General features: G+C 41.9%; 1 protein-coding gene across 5 annotated transcripts in view; it reads right to left on the minus strand.

The window, feature by feature from the left end:
• kif13a (kinesin family member 13A) overlaps positions 1 to 18,917 on the minus strand; it is a 37,766-nt gene that overhangs the window by 5,658 nt on the left and 13,191 nt on the right. Inside the window, exons 4-38 of one of the 5 annotated variants that reach the window (XM_085473641.1) lie at positions 18,616 to 18,676; positions 17,582 to 17,674; positions 16,835 to 17,015; positions 14,644 to 14,731; positions 13,994 to 14,128; positions 13,765 to 13,877; positions 13,569 to 13,680; positions 13,261 to 13,473; positions 13,039 to 13,149; positions 12,813 to 12,947; positions 10,551 to 10,681; positions 10,194 to 10,280; positions 9,934 to 10,109; positions 9,199 to 9,418; positions 8,714 to 8,876; positions 8,438 to 8,581; positions 8,199 to 8,348; positions 7,676 to 7,840; positions 7,372 to 7,545; positions 7,093 to 7,244; positions 6,881 to 7,013; positions 6,621 to 6,767; positions 6,034 to 6,066; positions 4,992 to 5,091; positions 4,784 to 4,910; positions 4,627 to 4,682; positions 4,421 to 4,545; positions 3,510 to 3,686; positions 3,299 to 3,391; positions 3,060 to 3,212; positions 2,869 to 2,937; positions 2,706 to 2,756; positions 2,529 to 2,613; positions 2,303 to 2,454; positions 1,164 to 1,328 (exon numbers count right to left, since the gene is read on the minus strand). In XM_085473641.1, the coding sequence (XP_085329767.1) occupies positions 1,164 to 1,328; positions 2,303 to 2,454; positions 2,529 to 2,613; positions 2,706 to 2,756; positions 2,869 to 2,937; positions 3,060 to 3,212; positions 3,299 to 3,391; positions 3,510 to 3,686; positions 4,421 to 4,545; positions 4,627 to 4,682; positions 4,784 to 4,910; positions 4,992 to 5,091; positions 6,034 to 6,066; positions 6,621 to 6,767; positions 6,881 to 7,013; positions 7,093 to 7,244; positions 7,372 to 7,545; positions 7,676 to 7,840; positions 8,199 to 8,348; positions 8,438 to 8,581; positions 8,714 to 8,876; positions 9,199 to 9,418; positions 9,934 to 10,109; positions 10,194 to 10,280; positions 10,551 to 10,681; positions 12,813 to 12,947; positions 13,039 to 13,149; positions 13,261 to 13,473; positions 13,569 to 13,680; positions 13,765 to 13,877; positions 13,994 to 14,128; positions 14,644 to 14,731; positions 16,835 to 17,015; positions 17,582 to 17,674; positions 18,616 to 18,676 (4,470 nt within the window). Of the gene's footprint in view, positions 1 to 1,163; positions 1,329 to 2,302; positions 2,455 to 2,528; positions 2,614 to 2,705; positions 2,757 to 2,859; positions 2,938 to 3,059; positions 3,213 to 3,298; positions 3,392 to 3,509; positions 3,687 to 4,420; positions 4,546 to 4,626; positions 4,683 to 4,783; positions 4,911 to 4,991; positions 5,092 to 6,033; positions 6,067 to 6,620; positions 6,768 to 6,880; positions 7,014 to 7,092; positions 7,245 to 7,371; positions 7,546 to 7,675; positions 7,841 to 8,198; positions 8,349 to 8,437; positions 8,582 to 8,713; positions 8,877 to 9,198; positions 9,419 to 9,933; positions 10,110 to 10,193; positions 10,281 to 10,550; positions 10,682 to 12,812; positions 12,948 to 13,038; positions 13,150 to 13,260; positions 13,474 to 13,568; positions 13,681 to 13,764; positions 13,878 to 13,993; positions 14,129 to 14,643; positions 14,732 to 16,834; positions 17,016 to 17,581; positions 17,675 to 18,615; positions 18,677 to 18,917 lie in introns of all 5 variants that reach the window. The other 4 variants (XM_085473640.1, XM_085473642.1, XM_085473643.1 and 1 more) reach the window with 4 other exon arrangements.

Below are 18,917 nucleotides of genomic sequence, written 5' to 3' on the forward strand. Positions count from 1 at the left end.
TTTTGCAAACCCTTTGTATATACATTTATGAAGGTGTCTCCTGATTAGAGACTTTGACAACAATAATCCTGTGGTCTTGCACTTTAGCTGTCTTCCGTGGTCTCCCAGGTATTTAGATCCTGTTGAGATCTTTTTTAACAATGGTAATCATTTGGCCATTCCAAAAGTTTTTCTCTCTGATAAATTTATTTAGTTTGTAAGCCTAATGATGACCTCCCTGAATTACACTGACGTTTCTTTGGGGATGATGACAATGAAAAGCTATAAAATCCAGTTTCAACAACTGATATTATGTCTGCTCAGTTTGTGTTGAAATCACACAATTACCCTCCTTTAAACATGAAACTACTTTTCAGTCAATTAACAAACTAATTTTGAGGAAATAGATGTATATGAAAATGGCTGTAATTCCTAAATGGTTAGTTAAAATTTATTTTTAATTTAAATTAAAGCTGAAAGCCTGCATTTCGGTTTTCTCTTGGTTGTTTGATTTTAAATCCATTTTCCTGGTTTACACAGGCAAAGCCAAAAAAATGTACAGTATAATAGTACATTTTTGCATTTCACTGAATATTTGAATGCGGCTGTTTAGAAATTATACTATACTATATCATAATATTTTCTCCAAAAACATATATTTGTGCCAACCCATAAAACCCATGAAGCTCTGCTTTTTCAGCTACCTAAGTATTAAAATTTGGTCATAACTTATTTCAGCTTGTGATTTTGATGGTAATCTGGGGCTCATAGTAGCATTTAAACTGCTACTATGCTATTAATCTTAATATTTTCTATGTATGTATTAGATGTGTTGCATGTATTGCATTATAATCAAAAGTATTACCCCATTAATATCACAGTATTACATATTTTAACCAAAGTATTGAACTGATATAAACACTTTTTTTTCCTACCAGGTTAGTAGCAACCTAAATACTATTATTTCTAACTAGCTTTCCTGACTAATGCTATGTTATTACTGAGCCAATGAAGATGACTCTTGTTGTAAATGCTGTCAGTTCACGGATTATCTGCCCAGCAAAAGGACAAGTGTATAGTTGTGAGTGCGATACTTACAGCACACCGACTACTTGTTACGTCAGCACGTGTTATGTCTGTGCAAAACTCCCAGAGTAACCCTCAGTGGAGAGTGTAACACTTACAGCAGTGTGTGGCAGTGTGTGGCTGAGCTGTCTGCTGGTGGGAGTGGAGGTGGGGGTGGAGGTGGAGGTGGAAGGCTTGCAGTGGCCCTCGCTGCCTGCCCTGGGTCGGCGCCAGGGGCAGGGAGAGGGGAGCAGTGCAGGGCTGTCCACACATGAGCGCATGCTCTGCAGATGGGTCAGAACAACAGCACACACTTCACACACACAGCATGCATGGAGCTGGGCAGGCCAGTTATATCATTAGTGCCATGCAGTTTAACATTTCACAAAAACAATGCTTGAAGTGCACTAAGGACGAGGGACAGTACTTTTTATTAGAGAACACTGGTGAGCAGTTAGCCTGTGTAGTTTCTTGCACTCGTTTTCTATGGGATTGGTACCTTTAAAGGGACTATCAGCGCTGAAGGTTATATACAGTCCTCTCCACAGAAGTCCAACAATTGGTCTCTCTGGTTCCCAGCCATTTACTTATTGTAGCTAAGCAAAGAGGAGATACCCATCCCAACTTATTTTTTCTGAAAATGGTGAATTTCTTAGTTTAAATACTTGATGGTTTTTATTTTTTGCTATTGTGAATAAAATATGGTCTTATAAGATTTGCAAATCATCACATTCTGCTTGTATTTGCATTTTACACAGCATCCAAAAATCTTTGTAACTGGGTTTGTAGAAACTTCTATCTGCGAACCACAGTATTCCTGATATAACCTCAGTCCTTACACCTCTCTTAGTCCACTTCAAGAAAACAAATGTGCAGTGTTAGTTTAAATGATCGAAACAGTGACAAAAATATCCGGAAATTCAACTTCCACAAATAAAATGAGACATAACACAGCACAGCTTAGTCAAGTTGAAGTCATGCTCCTATGTGTCACGCACCTTCTGCTCAATAAAGTGACAACAACAAAGTGAATTATGTCATCACGCAGCTTCGGACAATTTGTGTTTTTTGTCAGCGTCGTTATACTAAACATGTTTTGAAAGTGTAACTTGATGTGGTGAAATTCCGACAGTGATCTGACAAAATGGAAATGTGGAACTGGAAGAAAAGTGCAATGGCAAAAGGAGCAACATGCAAAAAAAACCCCACAGAAATGAACACCACCCATTTAGAGTGATTTCAGCTCCATCCTCCTTACCTCGTGTCCCAGCAGCGGCCGGGCCTCAAGAACTTTCTTGGCCTTGTTTTCCTCTTTGACAGGAAGAAGAGACTTGAGGAATTTAGGAGGTTGTGGGGAGAGGACTTTAAAGGGGCTGGCAATAAAAAAGGTCGAACTGTCTGGAACCAACCCTGTATGGGAACATTCGGTGTTAACTCTAAGTCAGAACGGAACGCTTCCACACACGTGCTTTTTCTGAGGTTACCTGAACTCTCCTTTTTAATGGGTGTGGTACAAAGGGAGCCGTCCTGTGGATTACAGTTGGTGCTGTCCACACGGTCACAGTGATCCTGTGATTACAGTCACAACAGACCACAGTCATCACACAAATGTACTCTTGCATGACAGTTACAGAAAACGTTGAACAAGAAGCCCGACGCACCTTACAGTCTTCATCTTCACAACCAGTCAGGTCTGTTTTACTACATAAAGACTGGAGAACAAGAAATAGGACAGTAAAATTATGTGTATAATTTTATAGTCAAGTTATTTCCATATGGCCAGCAGGACATGCAGTGAGTGATTTCTTTAATTACTTGCTGTACATTTGGTGTGCTGATACTCCTCCTTAAGTGTCTCCCCTTGGCAGCGAGTGATTCCTTCACTGTCACAGCCTGCAGAGACCATTAAACAAAGGCAAATTTATCTCTATACATCATCCCTAAATAATTAATGATTATGATGTACACTAAATTACATTTTTTACTAAATTAGATTGTGTTACTGCGTAGGTTACCTGTCGTAGCCTCTCCAGGCTAAGGATGTTCTCCACCTCCAGAACTCCCCGGGTGTATTTTTCTATGTAAGTTTCTCCATCCTGAGTCTCCTCGCTGTCCCCACGAGCAGCCATGAGAGCCAAGGTTTCCCTCTCCTCTGGCTCCTCCGAAGCCTGGAAGAAAAAAAAAGGAAGGAAGCTTAGAAAGAGAAGTTAAAACTCCAAACACTGATAAAACAGAAGCAGAGTTTCCAACATACCTTTGGTATGTTGGAAACTATCTCATAAGTCACACTGCAGGAGTAAAGCATGTTCTTTAGTGACATTCTTCTCTTGAGGCTCTGAGTGAAACTCTGTAAGAAAAAAAATATTCAAATTATGTTGATCATTAAAACATGACAGACATCTGTAAGCCTAATATGTTCTTTGGGCTAACCTCCTTTGGTTACATCTAGAGTTTCAAGTATTAACCTGTTTGTTGTAGATGTTGACAGCAATCCTCTTGCGGAGCACCAGCTCCATGGAGGCAGGGTGGCTGAGCTGCACCGTGGCTTTAATGATCAGGTAGATGCGTTCATTTGGCGACGTGACCCGGTTGAGGTGAACAGAATCATGAATGGATGAATCCCAGGAGCACACTGCTGACACCTAATGAAATTTCAAACTTGTGTTTAATTTATTTAATTTCACATTTATCTATAGAAAGAATGTGTGGCAGTGGTTTTGTGACAGCACAGGGAGACACATGGATTACGATGGCATACGTGGATCGTAGCTCTGGGTTTGTCTAATTACCATTTAGACAGCATTTAGCGCAACGATTACTGTAGGGTTAGTCCTGCTCAACATCACACAAAAAGGAATAAAGATTAATTTCATTTAATTACTTCCTACCACACATGCTGCAACCCATCCAATTAGGCACACATAATTGTAGGAAAAAAGTTGCCCTAAAACCCTTTTATGTGTCAATTTGTGCAATTATGTGAGGAGAAAAACTTTATAGCAGCAATTTAGCAAATGAAGATAATTTAACATGGAGCCATAGTAAAACCAAAGACACACAAATTTATATGTTTAACAAAAATACTCTACAGAGTTGACTTACTTACAGTACATTCATTACACTATTGGATATCTGTGAGCTTCTCTAAGTAAGTAAAGGGAAAAGGCAAAAGAATAATAATGCATCATTATTATTATTATTTTTATTTTTTGACAGTTTTGGGCCTCCATAGAGTCTCTGAGTTGCCAAGAGAAACCAAATTGGAAACACTTTAATCTTTTTTTTTGTCTATGATTCAACTCAATTCAATTAAAAAATAATAATGTTAAAGTATTTTTGACCAGGAGAGGGCAGTAAAGTAACCGTTGTTACTTACCTCCTCATCACTGTGCCTAATGATAGGTAGATAGAAGAACTGGCTGCCGTGCTCTTTGGGCAGTATAGAGTTAACGCCTGCAGCATGTGGGCCGGTCAGCTGCTCGTTCACTGTCAGATTATCCGCTGGTGGCGTACAAAAAGAAGGCCGTTTGCATTTGTGAAGCCAGCGAGGAGTCTGTGAAGTAAAGTATGTGTCTGCCTTACCATTTAAATCCAGGAAGAGTACAGGAATGTGAGCTTCCATTCCTGCAGGTGGAGTCCTACAAGCAGTTGAACAACAGGGTATTGGTTCAAAAATAAAATTAAATAAAAGGCAACAAGAAGTTTTCATTTCTGAATGTTTTGTTTTGCTTGTTTTCACCAGTCTGCAGGAGCTCCCGGGATGCCACTACCAGGTGCAGGTACCAGCACTGCATTTCTCTCTTCAGTCAGCCCGACCCACTGCTCCACCAGCCGAGCTTCACGCTCAATGTCCTCCTCTGACTTCTCTACATGCAGTGAGAAGGATAGAAGTTAAAAAAGAAATGTTTAAAAAATGAGCAATCTTGTGATCAGGGCCTAAAACCCACCCTGTTTGTTGATGATTTTCTTGATTTGTTCGTCAAGATACTCCCGACGTTTGATTAGTGCATCTGACCAGCGCTCTCTAACACAGTTGAGATCCTCTTCCTGGAACCAAACAAAGAGCTGAATTAATGCCAGCTGGCTCAGTGAAGCAAAGGTTCTGCTACAGGGCAGAGTGAATTGTTACCAGTGGATGATGAGCGTGCACTGGGCTGATTTCTCTGAGGGAATACTGTAACTGCTCCCAAACACCCCCAGCTAATACTTTGGAAAAGTAACAGCTTTACCAAACCCAAGATGTTAAAAAGTAAAAGTCTTAAGCTCTCCAATTCTGGCTATAAAACAAATGTGATTTCACTAAATAAACACATACACAAAAGCTCTCCTTATCCCCCTTTTGCAATCGCACTCATCATTCACACTCGTTTGCATGCACCTCCTCGCACGCAGCCAAAGGTCCCCAAAGTCCTACCTGAATACATGGGAAGTATTTCTCTGACAGAGCAGCAGAGAGTAGATTCCCCTCTGCAACATCCCCAATCCCCGAAATACCTCAGAGCCAATCATGTTACGCTTCTGCAATCAGCACACTCTCACAATGCAAAGTACTGTAAATCATGCAGCCATGCAATGCCCAAGTGATTAATTGAGGCGTATTACTTCTGCAGCTCTTCAGTAGTGACAAGCAAACAGTAGCATTAGTGCGCAAAACCTGAGGGGAAAGGCAAGAGAAGGTGGGACAAGATTCTGGCAGACATGCTGCTCCCGGAAGCTCAGGGTGAACCTGTAATTTGTTCGTTTTTATTCTAGGAGATGCCAAAGAGTTGTTGGTGCGACTGGTAATCACAACACATCAGAATACATCCACGTGTGCAGCTGATGCAGATGCTGTTTAATAAAGCGCTTCTTTAGTCGGCAGGGACCTCCTGCCTCTCATGCCCTCAGCACAAGGCCTAGTCACAAACACGTGATCACATCGGTTGGTGTCCTTCATGCTGCAGTGTGAACTAAAGGGTGAGCAGCAGCAGCAGGAGACTCGAAGGGTACCTGATAACTATCCATATCGTCTTCCACCTCTCTCTGGCAGGAGAGAACACACTGAGTCAGATGTGGAGAAGCAGTAAAGGCCTTCACTTGACACGTCAGATGAAACCAGTTGTTTCTCATCTAGCTTACTGTGAATTTCAGTGACGTTTACATCCATGCTCACATACTTTGAGTAAATAGTTATATTTATAACAAGAATTGTCAATTTCATAGTTAATTTGAAAAAAAAAAAAAAGGGATTCTGTGACTACTGAATTAACAAGCAGCCCCTTTCTATACCCCAAAACAGAACTGCGACACTAACAAGTCTTTATTTTCTTGACCAACTCTATGCTGGCTGCCAGCTACCAGGATGGACCAGTCTAGGCATGAAAGCTGAGAAAGACTAAACATAGTTTGGCTGAATTGGTGTAATATTGTGTCTTTGTGGTATGAAACAAGTAGAATGTTCCCCAGAACATCTTCCTGTTTTGATACAGAAACATCTAAAGGCAAATTACCATCCTAATGAAGCCAGCACAATAGGCTCATAGTCAAAGTCCATTTGTGTGCATGTGGAAAAACGCAAACATGTGCATTTTGCAGACCTGGTAGCTGTCGAGCGGTCTCTGTAGTTTGGTGGAGCGAGCCGACACACACCCAATAGAGACAGACAGAACAGCCTCCACCAGCAAGGGCAGAGTGCCTGAGTTCTGGACCGGTTTCACGGACACTTGCAGTCTCCTGGAGTGACCCTGTTTGAAAGAAATCATAATCACATAATTAATTTTTATCCTCTTAAATGTGTGTTTAGTCTAAAGCAGCCAGCCCGACCTGAAGGAAACCTCCTTCATAGTTTTTCTCTGACCTGTCGGAGTTGGAAGACTCCTCCTGTGCTGATGTCTTTCCCAGGTTGCAGCTCCACAGATGCATACTCTCCCTGCTCATTAAGCTCTTGGATGGCGATCCACAGCTCGATCCGGCGAGACACGTCGCTCCACCTTGAACATGTAACAGCTGGGATTAGAATCAATTTTATAGAAGTGCAAAAATGTCAGTGCAACATGTGATGCATCCGACCTGTCCCGGAGCGTCTGGGTCTTGGCTTCCAGTGCATCCAACTCCCAGAGAGAACGACCATTCCCAGCACAGCGATGACCCCACACTTCTATGGCCAGCGCTCCATCTGATATAAACTCTAAAAACTCATCTGTCACGTGCACAACGTAGTCCTGGGAAAAGAGTTTGGGGTAGAGAAGATGAAAGTTACTAACAAAAGTTGCAAGAATGTAAAATGTCTCCGAAACAAGGCATTAAAAAAAACCTCGAATGAAACAACAAGCAGCTCATTTTTCCAACCTTGCAGTGATCAAACTGGACCGTGAACTGAGCATCTGGGCTTCGAGGGGATGGTCTATCTGGGCTGACCATGGGAGGAGCCACAGTGGGCTCACCATGCTCCCAGAACATGTACTGACAGAAGACAAAGTTGGACAGGTTGAGCGGCAGTCCTGTGGCATCCCTGATCCGCACCTACAGCAGCGAAGACAGGATGAAGATTGAAGACTTTGATGTTTTTTTAGAACTGAAATCTCGCCGTGCACCGCCTGCACAGATCCGTTTTGAAATCTTTGGTTAAAATCCACTGATGGTTCACTCGTACCCTGCAGGTGAGCCTTTTGGCCATGTGGACGATCTCTCCGTTGGTGTCCATGACCTCGTAGCAACTATTTTCACTGGAGTTCTCCGAAGAGTCGTCCCCACTACACAGGCGCTCTGGTACAGCTCCACTCACTCGCATCAGCTCAACGTGCAGCCTGCCTGCTACCTGTACATACAAGCAGAAGGAGTGGGACAAAACCTAAACCGTTTGAGAACTAATCCATGTATCCAGAGAAAATTGGCCATTTTTTATTCATTTTAACCAGTATGCTGATTTTTGTTGGTCTATATCTTTTCATATGGACATAAAAGTACTGTGAATCATGAAAAGCTTTTAAATATATAAGGACTAAAAGAATAAGACTAATTGTACTAACAGCCCACATGAGAAGTGTGTGATCTAGTACCATATCTTCATTTTATTAAGCATTAACTAGTAAAATAATAAAATCAGGGCTTCAAAAGGGGAATTCACGAACACAATGACTGACGTCACAGACAGCAAGTCTACAGTGTGCCCTTACCTCTCCCTGCTGGCTGATGATGGGGACAGCGTACTGCAGCTTGACATCATGGAAAAGGCACTCGAGAAAAATGTTGGCCACCCCAATCAGGTTGTGGTTCTCTTGCGCCTCGTAGAAAGGATCACAGTGCTTACTGCTTGCTTTGTTATACTATACAAAGGAAAACAAAAGAACATACTTTTAATTACTTTCCCGCTTCCTTACTCATTTTTGCCTGTCTCTGGTCCTTTGTTACTCACCGTTTCCTCTGTGCCCTCTTTCCAGTCTCTGTAGTGGTCTCTCATGTCTACAAGTTTGTTCTCCAGCTTTTCAATGGTCCAAACCTGGGTCCCCTTCCCTTTCCTCCGCACCTGAATGGCTGGCTCGCTCACGATAGCGCCACGCTACATTAAAGTGTCACATTTTAGATCAGATTACAAGATATTCACATCCTCCCTAACCCTAAGCTTAACCGACCAAAACACTGAAATAACCGAATGAAGTGTAATCGTTTCAAAAAGGTTCAGCAGTCTGACCTTACGGTTGGCGCTGAGGTTGGCTGCAGGAATCTGAAGGGTGACCTGATAATCGGTGAGTTTGTTCATCTCCTCTGCCAAAAAGTTGGCTTCTCGCACCAAAGTGTTGGCTTTGACAACCTGCTCTCTGAGTCGGGAAAGGCTCTGGCGAAAAAGCTCATCCCTGTCACAAAGAAACAAATACACAGAGACGCATTTTATAGAGTTTGATCTTCTCGTGTCCTGAGTGAGTAAAAGAATCATTAATTCCTTCCACTCAGATTTGACTTCTTTTGGCATTTTTATGGTAGAGAAAATTGTGCACTATAGTTTGTATTTGTGTGGGCAACAAGTATGTAAAAGTAGAAAAAAATATACATCTAAATTATTATATACTAGTTTCATCTGTGGCTACGTATTTATAATTTTGATGTCAACATCTTAAGTAGCATGCCTATATATTTTATATGTATGAGGCATCATATGTGTGTGCGAGCTACACTAACCGCTCCTCCGTCCACAGTCGCAGCTTGCCGTGCGGTGCGTGCGTTGAGAACGTGAGGCGGTCGCTGCTGCTGCGGTGATGCTGTGAGGTTTTCTCTGGAGACAGCTGTTGCCGCAGCGACTCCAGCTCTCTTTCGTACATCATCCTTTGCTCCTCCAGGGCCGTACGCTTCTCCTCCAGATACTGCTTCTCCAACACCTGGACCACATTCTGCATGGGGTCTACATACAATTAAAAACAATTAATTGTATGTATTGCAATTAAAAACTTATTAAAAACATGCACTCACTGTCTGTTGTTAGCTACACCGCTCTGTTTCAGCTGCTTGTTAACATAAATATCCAATCAATCAATCACACGGCAGCAGCTCAGTGCATTTAGGCATGTAGCCATGATCAAGACAAAGAACAACTGCAATGTGAAGTTACTCAACAGAAATGCAAATATTAGTTATTATCAGTATCATCACAGATTAAACTACTGTTCTACTCATGAACACTCACTGAATTAATATTCATGAGCTGCTAGAAACTATTTTTCTTCTGAGAATAACTTCATTATTTGTGGCATTACACATGGATACTGTAAGTCAAATAGAGAAATACTTTTTTTCCCTTTATTCAGAGGATTAAACCCAGTAATACAGGAATGGTATTTTAAAAGGATGTTAGGATACAGTCAGAGTTTCTGGAATGAGCTGGCAGTTCATAAAATATGTACATGGTCCCAATCATACCATTGTTTCCAAGAGTCTTCATTATGACCTCCATCTGGGCAAACTCATAAGTGTAGTCTTGCTCAGAAGAGGCCTCGCTGGCTGTCTCGATGTCTGCCTCGACAAAGCTCTCTCTGGGAGATGCTCTCTCCAGCTCCTTCAAACGGTCCCGCCGCTTTCGTTTAGGCAGATTGATCCTGGAAAGCAGCGCAAATATCCAGTCAGTGACTTCATAGCTGTTCACACGCTTGAATGTGGCAACAAAAACAAAGGACTCATACCTGAAGAAGTGATTATTTCCCCATAAGATACGGTCTCCATGCCACAAGTGTACTAATGAATCAATCATAGTTCCATTCACACAGGTCCTGCAGAGAACATACATTTATATTTTATTGTTGAAGAATTGTATTGTAACCTTCAGGTTTTCAAGGGGAAGAAGCAGGCTAATCGAGTAGGAACAATGGTTTTTTAGGGGGAGGGAGACATGCATCTGATATCAAAGTGAGGGGCTCAGATCATGAGATTCCTGTGCAGTGAGGTCATGTGAAACTCTGAGGTCCAGTCATCCAAGAGCGCAGATCACAGACAGAAACACAGACACTTAGTATGTTGGAATAAGTTGCACGACAGCTCACCTGGCATTCCCTACTGGCATCAGGGTGACATCACCATCTGGGCACACCTCCAGGACGCAGTGCTCTGGCTGTATCCCGATCCCAAAGAGCTGGATGTCCTGAGATGTGTCTGCACCCACACGCGTGTGCTCCTACACACAGGTGCAGGAAAGATTAGGGAAACTACATTGGCAGATCAGGATGTAATTACATCTCACCCTTCTTATCCAAATGTTCTGGCCATAACCACAAAAGGCTGCTACCTTTTATCTACTGAACTGATTTGAACTAAAGTAGTGAAAAAAACAATAAACACAAGAATACGAATTTGGGAAAATGACAACTAGACATAAAGAAAAATCAGGCCTAAGCAAAAAAACGTGTGCCGAGGGGGCGTTGTAAAACAAACATCCTAGCTTCTAAAGGATGTCGTACCCTGCAGCGAACGAACCTATTTCACATTACCATAGTCATTCCACACTGATATGCCAGGCTGGCCTGCAGGAACTAGACAAAGGCCTGTTGTTCTGTAAGCTGTGCAGATTGCTGTCTCACATGCCTCAGCGCTCACACATCCAACTAGACGGCTGGCTGTTCCACTTCAAAGTCCAGACCTGCTCTTACTGAACTTCTCTCACGACAACATGTGTGCTTCAGTGTGTGTTTCAGGGCCTCTGTCAGTGCTAAATATTACTGCTGTGGTATGTGGCGCATGAAGAGACTCACTGTGAGTGCTTAAATAGTAAACTGCAGTATTAGCGAGTGACTGAATAAGTGACTAACTGGGTCTTTGTGGCAACTAATGAAGAGTACAAGGGGATCTTTTTGGCTTGTTTTCCACCATATAGGCGTTCTGGTCTTTTGCAGTCACTATGAGCAAAACGCTACAGTGATTATAATAAACATCATAGGAACATCTTGCTCTATAATTCTGAAAGTTAATTCACAGAGAATTAATAAAGGACAAGTGATTAGGTTTCACTATAGGACATAAGATGACATGAAAACACAGTAACCGGCTGTGTCCCCAGCTCTGGTCTGGGAGCATTTCATCAATGCTAACCATGATATTAGCCACATTAGCTCATTAGCTATCAAAATGCTAACACTGACATCACAAATAAAAGAACCAGTCCATTTACCAACTGTATACTTAAGTCTCACTTTAACATTAGGCACTCGATTTTCTAAACCCCCCAAAAAAATCATACAAATATATGTCTGTAAAACTTTATTTTTTTATTAAAAATGTCCTCTTGGAACTTTAGAAATTTAAATCAGTTTAAATTTAATATTTAAAATCACTGGGATAATCACAGAAATGCAATACGGCAATGCAGTGTGAATAATCTCTCTTTTTTTCTAAGAGACTCTTAAACTTAAGTAACAGGGCAGATCCAGGCTATGTGTTTAAACTAATTAGACTCACTGTTAAAAACAAGCTGTATGCTATATTTGCATTAAGCAAAGAAATTGTTGAGTAGTATATAATCCAGTGTGATAATATCAACAGATACTTTGGGTCTTGGTCCTCTAGCATCATATTGTAAACCTGCTGTAAAGAACCTCGGTGCTTTCATTGATTCCTTTCTGAAATTAGATTTGCAGATTAAATCTGTGCCCTTTTAGCTTTTAGTTTCTTTTTTTAAACAACCTTGGCAAGGATATCCATGCTTTTATCACGCCCAGACTGGATTCCTGCAGTTTGTTTTTTATGTCAGCTTTTGCAAGGCACTATTATCATGAATGCAGTTGGTCTAAAATGCAGCTGCTCGACCCCTGACTGGTAGACAGACACATGAATGCATTTCATCTATCTTAGCATTGATTAGGATTCATTTTTAAATTTTGTTCACTTATAAGTGCTTGCATCAGCATATCTCTAAGTAACTATTCGTCATGTTACAATTTTACATGCTCAGTGCAAGACCAGGTGACTCGACTGGTGACTTAATTCTAAACACCAAACTAGCTCTTACAGCTAACTGATCTTTTGCAGTTGCCTAACTCTCAGACTTAAACTTAAAAACTTATCTTGTCTTATGAACCTTTTTACTTTAGGTCTAATTTACGACTGTGTGTTTCTGTAAACACTAGAGATTGATTTTAATTATGTTAATTACATTCCTTATTGTTTTTAAATTACTGCCTCCTAATTGTTTTATTGATTTCTGTGCATCACCTCGGATAGTGCCTGTTGTGCTTAAATTTGCTTTATTAAAAAAAACGGCTTGACTGAGGAGCTGAGCTTGGAAAAAAATGACATTGCAAAAACAGCATTACCTTCAGGTAGTAGACCAGCAGCTCATTTAGGGCAGGATCAGCATTCAGATTGACCAGGAAACACTTGTCTTCACCCACTTTAATCCCAGACGTTTCCAAGGAGATGCCCATGCTTTCCAACTGCTTCTGACGCTCCTGAGAACATGGATAATAACAATGTAGCTGTTCATATAAACACACTAAATTAGAGTTGAGGTTTCACAGTTTTCATGAGTAAGGAGTTTACAGTGGCAATCTCCTCTGTCTTTCTTAGCTTCTCCTCCCAGGTGACTGTCATCTCTTGGATGAGTTTCTCAGACTCCTGCAGTTTCTCCTTCAGCTCAGGAGCCTTCATGGACTGATGGGAATAAAAAAAATGTAAAAAAAAAAGGAGAATAAGTCAGAGTCAGATGTCTGGCATAATTTATTCCTAATTGAACAGCATCTGTGGTTCAACCTCTCTTCTCACCTCGGCCTGAGAGAGCTGAACTTTCAGCTTCTCCACCTCTTCCCTGAGCTCTCTGATGATCCGAGCGTTGGGGTCTTCATTCACAACGGCATGGTTGACGATTCTCTTGGCCCTGTCGGCGTAACGTAGAGTGGACAAAGTCTCCTCATAATTATCAGCAGCTGGACTCACCGTTGCTATCATGGCGGTCTTGCTGTTTCCGCCAAGGTTGTCCTGAGTTTAAAAAAAAAAAAAATCACAAGAAGCTGTTAAAATAGACTTTCATGACAAGTTACAAAAGAACAACCCAAACAGAACGTGGGTCAAACCTTCAGTAGCCAGGTGAGCACTGAGTCTCTGTAAGGCACAAACTTGGCCTTCCCCTTTCCTGCAGACTGATCAGCCAAAGCAGAAATCACACATCCTAATGTGGTGAGAGACCTAAAAACCAAACAAAGATACATTTAACCTGATAAATGATTGGACTTTATATACAGCTCATATACAAAATAAAAATGTTCTCACTTGTTTATATTGCTTCCTTCTTTGAGTCTCTCCCCAGCAGCTCCAGTCTTCGACACACGTTCACTTCCTGCCAGGTCAACCAGACTCATTTTGCTCACTTTCTCCCCTGAATTCTGTTGACAGTCACAGTGTGCCCAGACAAATATATTTAATTAATAAACAAATGTTTGTCCTTGTGAAAAAAATGATTGTAAATGTGTGTGAAATAAGAAAAAACAAAAAGACTTACTCCAGACTGTAGATCATAGAGCGTTTGCGTGACAATGATACTGAAGACGGCGTGTGATCGGCTGCTCTCCTCATTCATGTTGGTGGCTGCAACTGTGCGAGATTTGTTCCCCTCTGACATCAACACCTCAATGTCCTAAAAAAAACAAAAAAGAGGAAGGACAGCAGAACTATTTAGAGTGTTTTTCTTGCTCAGGCTTTGAGCACATTTCGGTGGCTAAATCTTTAAAATGATAGTTGTGATAGATGTGCACATCTGGCTGTATGCCACTTCATTTAATTGGGTCACAACTGAGAGAGGGCCAAAGCTGTGGGAAATCCATTGGACTAATATCAGGCAGAGCAGAGCGCAGAGGAGCAGGGCGGAGGTGTTTAAACGTAATTATGGAAGGGCCTGCCAAGGCTTGGCATACGCACTACACAAAACCCCATGACTACATCCCACATCAGGAATATGTGTCACTGGAGTCTCTGCGCTTGGGAAGGTTTTACACAGCGAGGTTATTCCAAATGTAAATCAGTGGTTTGGCGACTGAAGATACAAAGTAATTTCTTCTGGATGTTATAAATCATGTTTATGTGGCTCTGATAGAGGGTGGATATCGCCTCATTTCTGGTCGCGGCATGATGACAGACGGGTGAAAGACTCACCTCAAAGCTGGTCACAGCCAGCTGAGACAGACCGTCCACATACGGACCAAAGACTTTGTGTTCCCGAACTTTCAGGGACTGTCGGCTCCTTCAAAAAATAGAGAAGGCAACACAATGAGTAAAAGAGAACAAAGAAGCACTCTGAAGAAACTTAAAATCTTTTATTAAATACATACAAGCTGTAGTATGGAACTGTAACATATACATGAACATTTATAAGAATCAAAGCTTTTTCAAAGGGTCATTTTGATTAAGCTTATCAGCACCAAATAGATTTCCTGTGATTCACAATGCAGCAGTGCTTTAAATCTGGTGTTTGTGGTAACATTCCCACATTGGCACACCAGTAGAGATGGGTTCACAACAGGTTGAGAGCAAGGCCAAACAAAAATACACACAGGTGTGGATTTTTCTTGTTTAAGGCATACACCATGGGGAATCATCAGCAGTGTAAACTCACTGGACACTTTATTAAGAACTTGCTTGCTGGACCCCCTCTTATCTATGCTTAATGGCATAGATTCAACAATCTACCTATGATTCAACTTCAGGGATGTTCAGCCCACATTGACTTTAAAATGCGGGATTTGAATCTCCCGTTCCACCGCATCCCAAAGGTGCTCTACTGAATTGAGATCTGGTGACTATGGAGGTTATATGAGTAAAGTGAAGTCATGTTCACAAAACCAGTTTGAGATGATCTGAATTCTGTGTGGTCTTTTGCGTTTGTGGGCCATCTGCTTCAAGGTTTGACGTGCTGTGTGTTCAGAGATGCTCTTCTTTTGTGGCAGGCACCTTACTGTAAATTGCGCTACATTTAACACCAAAAAGCATGCCCTATGTTGCACCCAGTGTGTGTGTGATAGTTGCTAGGATGGTTTATTTATCTGGAAAGAGAAGGGGAGATGTTATCAGAACAAGTGCATAATTGGCAGGGGTGGAGAGCTTAAAGATAGGAGCTAAAACTTTGTTTCTATCCTGTTGTTCTTTACTCTGAGGACTACTCTGAGTGTTTAGAGCTGAGCCCCACATACTCCTGCTGCACAATAATACTGGTATTTTAGCGAAACACAGCTGAACTGAAATTCACAGCGCGTCACATGGAAGATCCCAACAGGAGACAGATACAAGGATAGGTCTTGTTTTCCTTTTTACAGTGAGCAGAGTGGGCTCCAGTGTTTCAGGCTTTTTAGCTATATTTCTACACAAAGACCAGTACACAATGAAAACATCTCTGCATGTCTGTTTTTAGCAGTGAGAACATGCAAGGCAAACTCTGTAGTCACTACTGCATAACATTTGTCCATTAACATGAGCGTAACAATATCTTAGGATTAAGGCTAGTCAAATTAGTATGTGCAATATTCACTTTCTTCTTCAGACACACAACCAAATCACGTCCACCCTTGACTCCTGTATAGCTCCGCACCTTTGATGGAGATGGCAACCGGTTTAATCACATTTATTATTGTAAACAGATTGCTTGGAAGATTTCAGCTTTGTCTTAGTGCCATTTTCTCACCATCTTGATACATCAGACTTGGTTTGAAGATGTCTGTCTGTCAGTGGTCTAACCCACCCCTGCTTTATACAGTACTACAGCTAACGTTTATTCCTATAACTGACAGAGTAAATTAGGATGCAAGATCAAGAGCATCTGGAGGTTACTATATACGTGACAGGAAGCTGCATCTTTTGACATCTGCAACTCACAGAGCGCTGCACTGTAGTCTGTTTCTGGCGCTCGGCTCGCAGCAGCTCTGACCGCTCTCTCGCTCACGGCTTTACTACCAGATCTCCCCGAAACATCCCCATTCACAGCTCACCCTTCTTAGCAGTCTGTCTGCCAACCCACATCACACCACAGAGGCGAAGAAAGCAGCACTGTCAGAGGACGACACTGGCTGCTGTTCTGCAGGAAATAACTGGGTTGAGCTTCCTACTCACATCATTCTATCGCCATCCCCCCATCCTGGGTACTAGACACAACAGAGCTATAAAAAGAGACACAAACCAGAAGACAATGCGAGCTAACGGACAGATCACTCTCTACTTGAGCTGGAGAGACTGAAGAGAACGAGAAAACAACTCCATAGTTTGTGAAAACAGCTGCGTCTTGTCGCCCCCAGGTCCGAAAGCTGCTTCGGTAAGCTGGAACATGTGTATTTTTAAAAGCAAACATCAAACTCACCCTTTGGGATCCAGAAGGTCACGGACTTTCTCATTGTAGATCTCCATGTAGGAAACTTCCACCTTAAAAGAATGGCCTTCGTTTGTCTCCCTGTGGACCCTCTCAAACAACGAGCAGCAGAGTCGAGGAATTAAGCCTGGCTGCTCTCCATTGCCCATCATGGAAAAGGACTTGCCTGAGCCTGGATGCACAACAGAGTCACACATAAGTTGCCAACTTCAGAAAGCGAGTTAACTACACTTAACTAAGTGTAGTCTCTGCTATGGCCACAAGTACATCTGGAGAATAATTGCCATCATCATCGTGTTGCAAAAAACGAACATGTAAAGAATGAGTCTCCAGCTGTGCCAGCAGCTGTGTCAGGCCACATTTGTGCTTGCACATTTGCATATACTGGGTGTACAATGGATTTCCTTTAGCATGTTAGCATGCTAACATTTGCTTATTAGCACTAAAAATTAAAGGTGATGGGAGCACGTTAAAAGTGAAACTTCTTAATTCATTTCAAATCACTTCACATCATTATTTACGATTTGTGATCTAAGTTAAACTAAGACTGTCCAGAAGTGTCGTCATCACTCATGTGCTGCTTGCAGGATGTTGCTTCAACCAGATGATTATATCGGATTTGTTTTCTTTCTTTCTTCTAACTGATGAGCGTGCAGGTGTGTCCCTCTAAGACAGGAAGCAGGAAAAAATAGCTAATGTGCTTTCAGGGCGAGGGAGGAAATGAAGTCATTCAGTTACCTGTTTGTCCGTAAGCAAATATGCAGGCGTTATATCCCTGGAATGCATTTTCAAGTATCCCCTCTCCAAGGCACTTGAACACCACCTCTTGACCTTTCAGAGAAAGACACGGTCACCATGGAGATTATGGTAAACAGAGGAATAATTGTGTCACACAGGGTCAGAGGCCACGTCCTTTTAAGGATCCAGCCTCTGAGTTAATACACAGTTATACTGTATAAGCACTAAGATCACACATACTGTTTGGCTGTCTTAGTACTAAAAAAAAACTCTATAAATGGAGTGACAAGGGGCACAAAGGGCCACGAAACAGTGAATAAGATTCATGAAAGGTGGCAGATTCCTGTCTGGTCATGTGGAAAATGCAGAGCTGTGTAGAGAAAACTCTTGTGCTGCTCACTGTCATGCCCCTGCTCAATGGCCCAGCTGTTTAATGAGCTAAATAAAGCCTTGGCTCGGGCCCTTGAGGCAGCCCTTAACTGAACAGATTGCCTTGTCGGTTCAGCACAAAGGAGATGTAAGCTTAACATTTCCATCGGCTAAACAAGAGTTATTTGACAAACACAAAGTATCCTCAATTATTATGTAAATCCGCCTCACACTGGCAGTAATAATCTCTTTTATGAAGATGTTACAGAAACTGCAGCTGAGGAGAAAGAAGAAAGCGACTTTACCGGGTTAGCCGGTGCACGGCAGTGTAACAGTGGTGGATAAATACATAAACACAATGATAAATGTGTGTGAACAACTGTGATGCCACTATAGCAGACATACGAGTCCAGACAATACAAACACAACTGCCTTGTTGATTTTAATTCATTCACTCAAAATGCTAATTTTCATATACACCTGTACTATACTCTGATTTGCATGATGCAAAAACAGCCTGCCATCATGCAGCGAGCTTCTTTGCCCTTGCAATGGTAACATAAAGCTCTGCAGCAGGTCTTTGCGTGGCACATAATTTGAGCTCTCTGGTTGAGTAAAGGATTGTTTTTCTGTTTTTTTTCCTAGCCTTCACATTTGTGACTCACCGGCATATTTGGGAACGTTGGACTCATCCATGGACCAGAAACAGTGGTCAAATGCGAACACCTGCAGAGGCGACAGCACAGGGAGTGTAAACACACACTTGCCCAAGCATGTATAGTACAACATAAGCCAGTCTCTCTTAGTGGTGGTCGTCTTCTAAGGTTCACAGGATTGATGTGCAGTACCATGTAAATCAGCAGGACTGAGCTTGTCTGAGTGAGTAAGAGGAATCCTAACTGAGCATTGTTCGAAGTAATGTTAGTTAAGACCGCATCATGTCTGTCTGTACAAATTCACTCTCAGC

The sequence above is a fragment of the Copadichromis virginalis genome, linkage group LG11, assembly GCF_057382275.1.
Source record: "Copadichromis virginalis isolate Kocher_CV1m ecotype Utaka linkage group LG11, C_Virginalis_male_GT1.1, whole genome shotgun sequence".
Lineage (NCBI taxonomy): Eukaryota > Metazoa > Chordata > Actinopteri > Cichliformes > Cichlidae > Copadichromis > Copadichromis virginalis.